The 15129-nt window shown below is 41.3% G+C and overlaps 1 protein-coding gene across 10 annotated transcripts in view; it reads right to left on the bottom strand.

Moving 5' to 3' along the window:
* Window positions 1-15129, bottom strand: part of PLEKHH2 (pleckstrin homology, MyTH4 and FERM domain containing H2) — an 86195-nt gene that overhangs the window by 13271 nt on the left and 57795 nt on the right. For all 10 annotated transcript variants that reach the window (XM_025203211.1, XM_025203210.1, XM_025203208.1 and 7 more), the window contains 7 exons: window positions 14727-14835; window positions 10262-10374; window positions 7194-7373; window positions 6132-6229; window positions 5562-5739; window positions 3739-3894; window positions 850-947 (listed from right to left, as the gene is read on the bottom strand). In XM_025203211.1, coding sequence (XP_025058996.1) covers window positions 850-947; window positions 3739-3894; window positions 5562-5739; window positions 6132-6229; window positions 7194-7373; window positions 10262-10374; window positions 14727-14835 — 932 coding nt within the window. The remainder of the gene's footprint in view (window positions 1-849; window positions 948-3738; window positions 3895-5561; window positions 5740-6131; window positions 6230-7193; window positions 7374-10261; window positions 10375-14726; window positions 14836-15129) is intronic.

Here is a 15129-nt window from a genome sequence, read left to right as displayed (position 1 = left end):
TCAATCTTGTAAGCTTTACTGACAAACTTTAAAATAAAACACTAGTATATAATACAATAGACTCCTGTGTTGGACAATATACAGTAGAAAAGAAGACTCCTGTATTAGACAGTACTGTTTTACCATCTAAGTTGTGAGAGAAAACAACTTCTGATGCATACCGCTTTGGGCTGATGTTCTTACTGCATTGGTTAGCAGATCTCTGTGAGCAGTGTTTACCATGCAAATAATAATGGTCTATTACCTTAGCCACACTCTTCTCCAAATACACCTGAAAGCCTCCCACTGCTAGGGGCATCACTCATTGGTCTGCTTCTATTCTGATTGGGCTCAACTGCTGTATGGTAAAATTCCATTCACACTAGCTCTGCATGCCCTTGAATATGGTTTTAAAATTGCAGAGCTGAAACTATAAAAGACAACAGCTAATTCACAATAAATGGGAGCATCCAAGGCATGAACATGTTTTGAAGGATGGCTCAGGAAGGGCAAGATAGCTTGCAGAGTAGTGAGGAGGCACCAGTGCTTTCTAAATAAGGAAAGGGATGTCCAATTAAACAGCATATTGATTCAGAAATTAAACATATTAATTAGGAAGAATGGATGTTTTTGATGCCTTATGTTGCCCATACTTTTCAAACAGCTAATCTTGAGAGAAACAAAAAATTAAGATGCATATGAAGGTTACTAAGGAGTAGGATAATCTATTTGACAAAAGGTACGATCTCCATATTTATTTTAATGTTTCTGAGTGAGATATGATAGCCATTATATTTTCAGATACAAAAATACATTGAACAAACTTAAAATTCACAAGATGTTTAGATAGTTATACTCGGTAGTACACACCTATTTTTGTAGGTGAGGCGAACAGTTCTTGTGCCTTCACACTTCCCAGGATGCTGTTCTTTGGAGGCTTGCTCCCATTTAGAAATAATGTCACAGATCTAGGAGGAAAATGGGTAAGTAGAAATTTCAGCTGCATAGCAACTTGCCAAACCAGGATTTTTGAAAGAAAATGTCTGTTTGTTATGAAAACTATTCAGTGATTGTAGCTTAGATACTACCATGGCCTGAATTTTTAAACTTGTGAAAGATACATTTCCAGGCAGTTTTTAGTTGAGGCTTTTAAAAAGCAGCTTTTGTTGCTTTGTGTTTATCCCTGCAAACACACATTAACTTTGGAACCTGGCCATTAAATGCTTACACAGAAAGGCAAGGCGCACAATTTAGCAGCCACCAATGCATATGTAATTATCCAGAACTATTTGTATTATAATTAATCGAACTAAGCACTTGTATGAGAGGAAAAATGAAGCAATTATGCAGTATGGTATAGATGATTCCGTTACTAATCAATTTTCTGCATGAGTTGGAGGCTCATCCGGTTTCTTGTTTCCAGAGCACAATCCTAATCTAAGCTATTTTGTGTCCCCCCTTTGGAAGAGTCAATAGCAATATTAACAGATTCCAAAAGAAGCTGTAAACTGCACATACCTTTGAAATAACTGATAAGTATCAGTAAATGGGGTTAATAGGTATTGTTTGTCTTCCATATCATAACCTCCATGCCCATGCTTTTTGTAGGAGATGGGATACTCCAAGGTCTCATTTATCTTCTAGAGTAGTGGTGCTCAACCTTGTTCCGAGGTAGACCAGGCACTGCCCATCCAGGCCATATCTGGCTAGTGCTCCCACTCCAGAGCCCAGAGTAGGTGCAGTGGGCACCATCCAGCTGCATGGAGGGGTGTGGGGGAGCAGCCCAGCCTCTTGTGGGGCGGGGGGCAAGGGGGTATGACTCAGCCCCAGCCCCAATGCAGCCCTGCAGGGAGAAAGGGCATGGCCCAGCCCCAATGCAACCCCATGGCAGGCAGGGGGCATGGCCTGTTCCCAATCCAGACATGGAAAGGGCATGGCCCAGCTCTGACTGGCCATGAGGCTTGGGGTTTGGCAATTTGGCTGCATTCATGGCCATTGCTCCCCCACTACCATATTTCCTGATTTGTGGGGAGCTCTGTGCGCCAGATGGCTCTGCAGGATGCATTTTGCCTGCAGGCCGAAGGTGGAGCACCCCTGTTCTATACAGATGCGTACAACCCATGTGGAACCTATCCGCATAGCTCTGCACACTGGCCAGAAGACAGTAATAAAGCTGCTTGACAGCACTTTACAGCATTCTCTTCTCCCAGAGGCTAAGCAATTATAGTTTTTACAAGTACTAGGTGAAGAACTACATAGAATTTTACAAAAATAAAGAATATGCTGTGTTTCATTTCTCCCTGTTGTTTATTTTATCTTTGGTAGTTTGGATAATTAAAGCAGCTCAAAATCCAGAAAATAATAATAAGATGAACTCTACCAGTCTTTTGGCCTGAAACTTAAACTTGCTCCTCCTTGTATTTGGATAAAGAACCCTCTGATGTTTTGCCAAATTGCTGATATGGCTATAATCCTCTTCTCTTGAGTACTCCAACAGATACATGTCTTACCCCAGGAACAAATAAAAACTAGTCCAGTACAAGCTACAATAGCTAAATTGAATCTGGAAACTTCTATTGCAATCTTTTAGTGCTATAGGTCTGAAGTCTCATCAGTATTACTGACTATTCAGATAGTGATTTCCCTTCTCCTAAGAGCTGTACTGAGGAGACTGCTAGGCCCCATTAAATAGGCATTACAAACTTTAGTTTAAGGTTACCAAATTTCGAGTTCCAAAAAACAGGACGCCTGTTGTGGGGGGGTGCAGTTTCTAATTGTTAAGAGTAAATAACAAGTGTTATTGCCTCAGAAATTAAATGTAAAACAAAAATAAAGCCACAGTTACACCCTCCCCCCTGCCCCCCTGGGCTGTGCTGGTGCCCCCTTACTCCCAACCCGCAGCTCCCTATCCCTGCTGCTGCTCCTCACCCACAGCCCCCCAGTACAACCAGTGCCCCACAGTTGCCCACCCTCCTTGTGCCCCTCACTCCAAAACTACAGTCCCCCCAGCCCTGCCAGTGCCCCTCACTCCCAACCTGCAACCCCCTGCCACCCCAGCTCTGCCAAAGGGGTCCCCCAGCTGCTCCCATCTCAACTGGGCTGGAGTATGGTGGTGGCTCGGACTTATGCAGGCAGCAGTGAAGCAAGTCTGGCCCCAGTGTGGCTGGAGGGAGGAGGAGCAGGGGAGGCTTATGGCATCCCTTGCCCTGGGTTGGGGCTTCTGTGCTGTGCCAGGTGGCCTGGCTACAGCCCTCCACCATGCAGCATCTCCTGGCCACCCCACCCCTGTGAGCACTGGTACCCATCCCGGTGCTGCCAGCCCAACCACACAGCTCCCCGCCACCCCTGAACCACCCAGATGGAAATCAGATGACCCAAAAGGAAGACATGTCTGGGAAAACCCAGACATAGTGTAACCCTACTGTAGTTAGTAATCACAGTGCTCACAACTCAGTATTCCAGAGAATAAAGGTTCCTTAGCCCGTCATGCATTCCTTGAACCATTTTACTGCCTCACACAATACCTTTAAATGTATTTCACTGACTATATCAATGAGTGAAAAGCTAAAATTTCTTGTCATCTTTTTTTTTTTTTTTTTTTAAACGTATGCCAAAGAGGAAAAGCAATTTGAAGAAAGAAGGAAAAAAAAGGTTTTAACAAGGAAATAAGTTTTCCTTTAAATGGTCTGAAAACACTGCTGCAAAATTAAGATACTTTTGTTGTTTAATAAATGCAGCTCATTAAAGGATTTTGTTTACCTTGATGTTTCCTTGAAGACAGTGCTCTATATCCTTGCCAGAAGGATCATCAGTAAACAAAGCAAATCCTGACTGGGCTGGCTTCCTCATTCCTGTGTCCTGGTTGAGGGTGTACAGAAATTCTTCCACTGTAGTAGAGGCATCAAACCCAACAACCTAAACAAAACCTCTGAATTACCAAAACTCTCAGAAATATCAAACATAATGGACATAAAGTGAGAGGTTACTAAACAATTTATAGTTTTGAAGGCAAGAGATTTTTTTTCCCCCGTAGAATAAAATGATTATACCACTAAACCCTTTAATCTTCAGGATTCCTGGTTTTCACTGATTTAAAAAAAAAAAAAAAAAAAAAAAAAAATCCCCAATTTTTGGTTTAAAAAAAAATAACCCCCAATTCACATTATTCTATGATTAAAATGAAACACCATGAATAAATAAATATATAATTTGTGGTATTTCATTTAAATCGCAACATGTGGATTGGGGGTTACTCGTTTTTAAACTGAAAATTGGAGATTTTTTTTTTTTTTTTTTAATCTGAGAAAACCAGGATCCCTGTTGATCTTACAAGGAAGATGTAGTAGGGCCCTTTAAGAGTGATAAAACAGCCTTAGAAGGCACCACCCCTAGAAAGATGTAAGGGAAGAGCTTCAACAATAATGGGCAGAAGTATTCTCACAGTGGAGAGCACAGCTCCTGGAAGAGAAGCTGATGTTGTAAGTAGGCTTGGAGGAGGAGTATGACTAAGATGTAAGCAAATCAGAAGGAAGGGTGGGAATGAACAAGACCTATCCAACAGATTCAAGAAAAGGTTCAGGAAAAAGTTAGTGTGGGAAAGGATGTGGCAGAGATCAAGGAAGCCTGGCCGAAGGAAGCCTGTGAGCACGAGTAACAAACTTCTTGAAGAACACTGCAGAGAGGTGGACCTGCTGTGACTGCATGCTATGAGACCCAAAGGGGTCTTGGTCCTGAGGGGCTGTGCCCTGTCAGCAAGACTGCCCCTATGGCTGACCCCAGTAATAACATCAAGGTCTGGCAGCAATAACATGTCAGGGAGGGAACTGAGAAAGAGAGTCTTAATTTGTATGAAGACTGCACTGTGCTTAAAAAAAAGGGGGAAGCAGTTAATTGGTCACACCCACTTAGTGCATAATTACATTATTTCAAAATTCTTGTATGTACATGTTGACATTCATAGCTAAGATACTAGATCCAGTCCTGTTCCTATCCTGAAGTTAAGAAAAATTATTTTCTTTTTTAGCTTTTGTTTGCCAAAACCAAGTGAAAATGGATTTTTTTTCCTACGACTAAAAAGTAATTTTCTGTTAAAAACACTTTTAAGAGAATTTCAAACAGCTGCAATTGTTAGGAATATCTTTAAGCACAAAATACTTCACCAGTGCCCATGTAAATAAAATGAAAGGTTCCCACAGAATTTGGTAGCTTTTTACATCAGAGTCCAAAAGATTCTGCAATGTATTCTGTGTGTAATGAATGCAGGTGTCATCTATTAAGGATAGTAAGAATTACACATGTGCCTCAAGACTTTCAATGAGGTAAGTGACTTCAGGTGCCTAGCAAGACCAAGTAAATGATAGGTTTTGAATTTCTTAGACTCCTTAAGGATATTTTGCTTTTTCTGAAGTCCTGATCAAATCTTAAAAGTATTCTATCCCTTTCACTGACAAAAGGGGACACAACAAAAGTCAGTTATTTTAATGTGTTCAGTTTGTCCCGCTTCATTTTGGCTTGTCACATGCACTATTTTCATAAGTATGATAAAAAGAGCTTAATTTTCACATCACATGAAAGAGCCCTACCTGGTATATGCCATTCATGAAATGAACTGGAATACTAAAGGGCAAGGAATGATGGTAGGGATTTCTTAGAAGGGTTGAAAGGATTTCCATTCTTGATGGCTTTGCTTCTCGGTCCCCGTTCTGCTGGGTTCTCTCTACACATCTCTGACAGTAAATTGCATATTTCCCGAATTCAGTCCTGCAACAAAAATGGAAACAAGGCATGTCTCATAAACTGATACTGTATGTGCCAAGATATGAGTAAATCCACTAGAAAAGCCAAATGGAGGGATTTTCCATCTAAGATTTCAACAGATTTGGGGGTTATAAAGAGTGTAAGCCCAGTGAAACCAACTTAATTATACCCTGGATAAATATGGTTTGGAATGTTTTGCATAATTACTGTTTTTGCTAAACAAAGGATAATTTCTGTGCATCACCTGGAAGGGCTATGTGTACCAGTTATACTTTTTATAGTATTTGCTCACAAATATGTCATAAGTTGCTTCTAAGCATCCCCCAGAGGCTCTTGAACATTCATAAAAGAAAGATTTATTGAGGGATTGATCAGCTAATGCTATTTAGGCACACCTGGAATCTGCATTCTTCTTTAAATGAAGCTTAAGGAGCCAGAGGAATGGGTGCTGGGGAAGAAAGAGTCCAACACAGAGAGCTAATAGCTGCAAACCCTGGTTAAAAAAAAAAGACATCAATTCTTTTTAGGCATTTTACAAAGTAAGATAACTTCCTGCTGTGGCAGTTGGCCAACAGTATAGTTTACTGGGCCAGATACCAAATACAATGAGGAACACTTGTAAACTGAACAGAATAGCTTGAAACCACACAGATAAAAAGTTCGAGTACACTGGGATATCACTTGATTAGAAGTCTGATGTATATTTATTTGTTTCCATACAACTAGTGCATTTCTTCTTTTGGGGGGAGGAGGAGTTGAATGGGGCACTGAGTACAGGGTCGTTTACAGATTACATTGTACAAAAACTCTACCTTTAAAAGAACACTAAATTTGTCAAACAAATACACAAAAGTTAGGAAATACATGAATAAAGGTTGCCTATCCAACTCTAATTCAGCTCCATCATACATATGCCTTGTGATGCAGCCATTAATTGCTTGACTATACAATAATTACACCAAAAACACTATGTACTCAAACTTGGTGCATTGCCAAAGGTTGCGATCAAATCACTTAGCCCAGGGGTTGGCAACCTATGCTGCATGGGCTGGATCTGACCTGCAGAGCTGTGCCTTTGGTGGCAGGGAGCTTTCCTTACACTGCATCAGTCGGGCACCTGGGGTTATGGCAGAAGAGAGCCCCTTTTATGCCATGTTCCAGGGGACCACCTGGGGCTGTGGTGGAGTATGGCTTTCACACATAATGCTGCAGGTAAGCAATAGGGAGAAGCAGTAGTGGCCGGGTCCTAATGCCTGCTTCCAACCTGGGCTGAGTCATTCCAGCAAGGAAACAATACTGATGCCTAACTTATTTTCATAAAAATCCCGCTGGTTACAGGAATAGGACTGGACTACCATTCCAATGCACAAGCGCTCAGGAAAGAACTCTGCCAGCTCCTTGTGCTGCGTGACTATTTCTGGTGACAGATCCTCTTATTAAAAGAAAATGGTAGTTACCTGTATTGGCCCTGCCTGGTTCTGTGGATGTCGTCGTCTTGTCTGTTTAATGAGCTGGCAGCAGATCTCATTTTGAAGTTCAGGATGTGTGAGGCAGATCTGCAAAGCACTTTGGGCCAAAGATACATGGTAATCAATGGCAGGAGAGTCAACTGCAGCATTTATAAACAACTGGCAGGTCTGGATATAAAATAATAATATGTAATCCCGTCACAGAGGTGCTGCATAACAAATGAACAAAGTTGCTAAAAACATGAATGGATTAGCAGGGGGAGGAGGGGGAAGGAAGGCAAATCTCATCATGGAGAGGTGGTACAGTAATGGTACAACTGATTCTAATTAGTCAATAAAAATATTCTCTTGGTTTTATGAACGCTGAATTCATGTATACATTTTAAAAATTCATCTGTAAGCAGTTATTTCAATAAGTAAAAATATGGAAGTCAGATTATGAACAAGCTAGCTGGAGATAGCTGGGCATAAAAGGCTAATTTTAGTTAGCCTTCTACTCCCTTGTGATCCCTAAGGCATGCTAAGAATGGCCTGCAAATACCATCTATGCATCATGGTCTGTTAGCCAAAACACGTGGGAAGTTGTTCTTGTATACTGCTCCTCAGCCTTGGACCTCCCTGCCCCTGGACCTGCCAGAGCCCAGACCTGGCTAGCTTCCCAAAGTGGTAAAGGACCTCTTTATGCAAGTCTGCTTTTTGCAGGTGGGGTTAAGTTTCAGGCATTCTTTGGGTTACCATTTTATGTTTTATTACAAGTTGCTCTGAGTCTTTTTGGCTCTGCCCAAATAAAAATCAATTAATTAGAAGTAGAATAATGGCAACTAAAAGTACAATAACTGCAACTGAACCCAAATTTTGATTAACAAATCGGTTCTAAATTCAGTTGAAAATTTATTTTATTAGAACCTACAACATAGAGCTTAAATAATGGCAGCATCACATAAATCGTAAGTCGTCCCGTTGTAGCAAAATGGTCACCACCTGAGGCTGTATCAAATGCAATTCAGAGTACCATCATTTCCAAATACATGCTTGCTTACTTATGCTGAGGAAATGTCCCCCTCCCCTCCCAATCTGTTTCAAGTTTCATGCTTCAGGATGAGTAAAACAAAATGAATGTTTTTCTTTAAGACAAACCAGGCATTTTAAACAAGTAAGTTGAAAAGTTCACTTGCCAGTGACAGCGAACAGATGGAGCATGTCTTCAATCCCTTTAAAGAACTAGACAAAAAGCTATCCAATTTGCCTTTTCACTCAGTTCAGACAGAAGGAAACTTGCTCTTGGGAATATTTATATTGGGATCATACAAAATACATAGAGGGTATTTATCCAGCAAGCATACCTTCCAACTTCTAATTTTCACTTCAGAGCACAAAAATGACAGTAAAATACTCTTTCTCTGCAGCTATCATTAGTAAATAGTAGTAATCTTTAGTTGTAGTAATTTTTTTGCAAACCGAATTTATGAAGTGGACCCCACTGAAGTCCACAGGAATTTTGTTACATCAGCGGGATCAGGATTTCCTCAAAGGCTTTGGCCTCCAATCAATGTGTACAAGCAATTGTAGGATCAAGACCTGTATCTTAAATTCACTTGTTAGTCCTTTAATCTTACCTGAAGCACAGCTGTGGTGCACTTACTGTTGAACCCAGACAAGTGACAGGCCTCCTTGGGTTGAAGAACTACTACCATCACCCTCCCTGCCCCCTTTCCCCACCCCCGCAAATCTTCTCCTCCTCTTGGACCCAGCCAAGGCACCATCTTGGCCACCTGAACAGGAGGCTTTCCTGGTCCTTGGGGCACCATTGAAGGGCAATGTCTCTGGGCATTCTTTGTTGCTGCCCTTCAGTGGGGACTGAGGCAGGGATGGAGGAGCTTTCTACTTTGGTTCTTTTGAATTCAATGTTGTGTTTGTTGTGGGCAGAGGAAGGAATCATCCATTTTTGGATATAATCATGGGCTTGCTGTAGGAGAGGTGGGTGTGGGCTGGGCAGGAGGGGGAAGGATCTCTGAAGGAATGGACCTGCCTAGAGGATGGGGCAGCATAGTCCATCCATTCTGTGTAGGGGAACGCTGTCCTGCAGAAGCAGTACATCAGACATGTCTCTGGAGTGGGCTGTTTGCATATGTTTTAGTTTCTTCAGGGTCTTGACATAAACCTTTGAGTTTACTGTGGCCCCTTTTGGGTGAGAAGTCACCAAGAAGAACATCCTCCATGTCCATATCTTGCTTAGCAGATGAAAGTTAGGAGGCATTACTTTCTGAATGAACCTTGTATGATGTTGAGATGCATGTCCTTCGTTTATCATTTGGAAAAAGGCCGCTGACCGAGGAGGTTATGTTGAAAAATAGCTGTGATGCACAGATGTTCTATGCAATTTTTTTTTTCAATATTTGGCTGAGAAAATAGGAGGCATTACTTTCTGACTGACCCTTGTCTTTACTGTATTACTATTATCATATTTTAAATACATATTTGTTTACCACACCCTTCCAGAAATAACATATTTTCAGCTTAGATATTTACATGAACTCTGCACACATGCGCACATGCACACAGTCTAAATTCAAACTTACATGCAAGTTATATATAAAATAAAAAGAAATTATAGAATCTCTTCCTTCCATGTGAGTTTGAATCTAGGTCAGTAATTAAGTTACTCAAATATTTTCTTCCCCAAGTAACTTTGTCCTCTCTTTTGCAATTTTCCCATCATTTTTTTTTTTAAAGTCTTCCATATCTATAGGTGGTTGTGGGGAAAATAACCAAAACAATTCATCTGGATTTCTATTATTGAAATTTAATTGACAAATAACACTTCAGAAGATTCAACCAGCTGACAGATGTTTTGTAGTTCATGAATGTGATGGTCCTCATTCAAAGACCCACTAATTGTCAAAGTTATTGTTAATCTCAGCAGAAAGACAAAGGGTTGAACTGGCTTGGAGGCTGAGCTACTCTCCCCCCTACCAGTGATTTCCTGGCACATGCACGCACACCAAGTGAATAAAGAAAACCAAAAATTAAAAAAGAAACATTTACTAGAATTTTACCTTAAATAATTTAATTGCTTCAGTCTGTAGGGCTTCTGATGGCAGTGTTGTAAGAGGGGAAGCAATTCCTTCTTTGCTGTGACACAGAGTAGGGTGTCTCCATATCTGAGAAGCTGAACAGATAATATAAAACTTGCAAGAATGAACTTAAGTTTACATAGGACCTGTCATTCAAAAAAAATCTCATAGGATTTGATAAACTTTACCAACTGACTTTATATCACATGAATCACTTTGCTCATCAGTAAAGTGTCCTCATTTCTGCAGTAAATAACAATGTTTTTAAAATGCGTTTAATAGAAAACCAATATTTAATTTATTTGAAATTTCAGAGCAACTTGCGGTAATCAGAATCAAAATACCCAGACTTCAATATGGACAGTTAACTACAACTATCATTCCTTGTAAAAATATCATGTTAGTTATCTCAGGTGAAAAATCAAAGCTTCCAGTAATACAGTGTTCCCTTAACTGCCACATAATACTGACCTAGCAGAAAAACAACCACTCGTCCCATTTTATTTAAAAATATCTGTACCTAATTGCTGAGCAAAATGTACATTGTTTCTTTCAAACATCTTATGAAGTCTTACAGTGGAGTTGAAAGGGGTACTGCTATTATCATCATATTCTAATAGGCATGGGAAAGCACACCAGCTGTTGAAACATCAAACTGCCTTATGCAGAGAGAGAATGGGTTCTCCTGCTTAAACAGTGAACTAAATCTAACCTGGTTAATTTATAAGATTGCTGCTTGGCTGATATGGCTAATGACTACTTAATGGAAATATTACCTTGATTTGGACTAATAAAAACATCTGTACTTGCAAATTACTCAACTCAGTTTCACTTGACTCATTGGGCTCCTATACACATGCAGGGAGGCCGCTCCAATGCGCTGTAACTATAGCACGTTGATTAATTGAGTCTGCTGGAGCATGGTAATTATGGCGCTCCTGTAGACTCCAGTGGCATGCGTATCAGCATCCCAGCACTGAAAAATGGTGGTAGGGTGCTTTAAACTAATGTTTGTTCAATGAGCTTTAGTTCAAAGTGCCCTGCCACCAGTTTTCAGCGTGGGGCACGTGAAACACGTGACACTCTGGGTGCTTTTAATGAGCCTGGCTCTTGAAGCTGCACTAACTAAAGTGCCCCTGCCTTCCAGAGCATGTCTATTATGACCCAGCATTCATTTGCCAACAATAAGTTCCTCCACGGTGTTTAGAAAAATATGTATTATAAACCTCTGTGTAATAAAGTTTCAAAATTCATAGTTCTGACCCAAGAGGCTAAGCAAAAGCAAATGCAAGAATCTGTCCACAAGAAAATGTGATTTAACTTGCTTGCATTTGCAGGTTGCAAGAACTCAAAGTCTCTTACATTACTTGTAGGAGTTGATTCAAAATGATAGTATGCCATGGACTACATTAATGGACTATATATACTTTTTATGTTACAATGACAGATTATTGCCTAGATAATAACAGTAATGAGGAAAATGCTGATGTACATGGCAGGATTTGAGTACTACCACATTCTTCACCGATTGCATTAAGAGGCAATACACAATTTTGCTTGCTAGAATCTGGTACAGAGACTTTTCAGGCTTTGACTGCTTAAACAGGCAGTCCCCATACTCACTGACATGATCCTAGATCAACAAATTTGGGACCTGATCCCAAAAACCCTAACCCATGCATAATCCTTATTCCCATGCACGGTCTCATTGACTTCAACACTACTACTATCAAGATAATGAGCTGGCCTCAGTTTGTATCAGCAGGTACCCAAGCAGTTTTTATAAAGACAGAATCCACAGCTGTACAAGAGCTACTCAAATACATTTATAAAGCCAGATTCCATTACCAAATATGGCAGTGTTTTGGGCAAAAGAATAGGATGTAGTTGTGAGTTTGGGCAGATGAAGGGGGATACATTAAATCAAAGGACTTCATCTCATTTTGAGTCTCTGTGGGAGACCAAGTATAATTTGCCCAAAAAAGGAAAAAATAGTGGACTCTTGTGCATTGGGTAACTTTCTTTTGAATACTGTTATAGATCAAGGAGATCTGAGAATAAATTCTGAAGCTTTTGACAGGCCTAAGCACACAAACAGTAGAAAGGCCATGCAATGATTTTTATTAACAGAGCCCTTGATTAAAAACAGACTGGGCTTTTTTGTTATTATTTTTAACAAATTAAAGTGATAAATGTAGAACAGCTTCCTGCTTGGTCTATATTTTTGTGTGACCAAGTATGTGATTACATTGTATCCATCTCACTTCAGCTGGATAGTAAACAATTAAACTGCTCATGCACCTAAGTAATTGTATTTTTGTAGAACAGATGAAATTCTCAGCAGCCAGGAAACTACCCAAGTGCTACATGTATTCTTCACTGCTGGAAAAATTATAGATGATAAACTACTGTGACAAATCTAATTCGGACATAGCTGCCCTGATGCCTGATAAATTATACCAGGGATGATTTTAGACCAGAAGGATGAATATTTTTAATGTAACAATTTAGACAGAACAAAACCCCCTCAAATATTCTGTGCTGTTTTTGCACAGCCTTTAAAAAAAAAAATCAAAAAAAAATCAAGGAAACAATGAAGTGTAATGAATATGTGTTCTTGACATCACGTTAGCAGCCATATTGGCTTGTTCAGATTAGAGTTCCTTGTTTCATTTTGGTTTTTATATCATAGAAAATCAGAGCTCCCTCTGCCCCTTTGCTCACTAGGATGCAGGTCCAGCTGCAGCTATCCCCACACCTCTGCTTTGTGATGCTAAGCAGCCCTGATATGCTGGTGCTCCTCACTCCCAGGCCACAGCCCTCTGTCCCCACCAGTGTCCCTCAGTCCCGACCCACAGTCCCCCCAGCCCTGCTGGCGCCCCTTGCTCCCAACCTGCAGCCCCTTGTCTCCACTGGTGTCCCGCCCCACAGTATGTGGGGCAGGGTGGGGGAGTGTGTGTGTGTGTGGGGGGGGTGCCCAACTATACGCAATGCTATAGGTAATGTGTTGGGAGGGCACATGCCCCCCGCAGATGTGTACCCACAGTGGGTGCAGGGCTGCAGCCTTGCCGGACAGGCACAAGCAGGAGCTGTCTATGCAACCTAGAAGGCAGGACCCTGTACAGGAGGGCAGAGCAGGGTGGCAAGGCTTGTTGCTGCTACTGCCAGCACTGGGACCCCCATGCCAGCCACACCACTAGCAGCATAAGAAGTAACAAACTGGGGTGGGGGGGAAGAAACAGGACCTGTGTAGCCCTTGCCGCCTCCTGCCACCAGCCACCGTCACACCAGGCTGCATCTATACCTCACTGCCATGGCCCAGTTACCGCTGCTGCTCCCCTTAGGCAACCTGTGCTGCCTCCCACACCACCTCCCCTCTGAGGTAGAGCCACAGCCTGAGGGGAGTGGCAGTGCTGACTGGCCTGTGGCAGCGGGGTAGGGCCGCAACCCAGTGTGTAAGTGGCTGGCGGCAAGAGCAGCATGGCTCCCCTGCTTTGTTACACCTCACAGTGCTGACAGAGCAGCAGCAGCAGCAGCAATGAGTTTTGCCACCCTGCTCCACCCTCCTGTACTGGGTCCCACCTGTTGGGCAATGGAGGCAGCTCCTGGCTGTGCCCGTCTGCCCAGGCTGCAGCCCCATAACTGCTGTGGGTACACAAATCTGGGGGACATGTGTGCCCCGACATGCCATCTATGCCCGGCCACAGACTTACCCACAGGGAGCTGCAGGACCTGCTCTCCAACATGCTACCTGGCTGCCATGTGCATGTGTATGGTGCATGTGGCACCCCCTGCCTTTGGTTGGACTTCTCCAGCTCCCCCCAGCCCAAGCAGCCCCTTGCACACTGGAACTCTGCCAGCCTGCAATGGGAAACCTGTGGGGGTTCCTATGTTTTTCTCTTTTAAAGGACAAAATCTATATTTTTCTATGGCAAATGGAAAACCCAGATCCCTGGTCATACTGGACAAAGAACCAATAAAACTTACCCCTTCAGTAGGATGTTATGAAATAATCAAGAATTAAATAAAGTACATTAAAATAGACGTAAAGTTCTGTGAGGTTAGTCACTTTTCTGATTAATGTGTATTAAAATTAGAGGAGAACAAGCAAAAATGCTCAGAACTTTGTTACTGGTACATCTTGTTTGCCTGTGAAAGAAGAATTTTTAATTATTTCTAATCGGTCATGATTTTCTATTAATGATAAAAATGTCTGGTTGTTGTTCTTAAATAAAAAACACCCAACTATAGAAACATAATTAAAAGCTGTGGAAAGGCAGCCTAAAATTATAACTTTATGGACGTAACTTGCTGCATGAAGAAAAGAGCATGTAAAGTTTGAGACGGATACTCTGAGTAAAACTGCTCAGACAGAGAGATGGATCGATTAGTATATTTATTAGTATAGACAGTATATAGATTAGTGTGGAAATCAAAATAAACTTACAGGGGTCACCTTCTACATTTAATAATTTGCAAACAAGTTGTTCAAATTCTGATCCAACATTTATATTAGTGCTTCCAGCAGCCACGCTCAAGTGATATAGCCAAGTGTCCTAAAAAACAAAAAGAAGTAGGGAGCTAATATCTAGTTCTTCTACATATTTCAAGATAATTAATAAAATTTAACATTATTTTAATGAAAATTTCCAAAAAAATCATCCTTAATAACTATTTGCTTTTTGAAAAACTCTGCAGATGAATATAGTGCTTATGAAGGATCTCAACAGCTTCATACAGATTTCATACCTGCTTCTCCACACAGCCACATGGTCCACTGTGTCTTGGGCAGAGTATGCATTTGAGGCAGGGACAACTAGATGTTCAGTAGGGAAAAGGCACCCATACTA

This window comes from Alligator sinensis, unplaced genomic scaffold (assembly GCF_000455745.1).
Source record: "Alligator sinensis unplaced genomic scaffold, ASM45574v1 scaffold377_1, whole genome shotgun sequence".
In the NCBI taxonomy this organism is placed as follows: Eukaryota; Metazoa; Chordata; order Crocodylia; family Alligatoridae; genus Alligator; species Alligator sinensis.
Note: the sequence above shows the minus strand (reverse complement) of the source record. Positions and strands in the feature narration are given on the sequence as shown.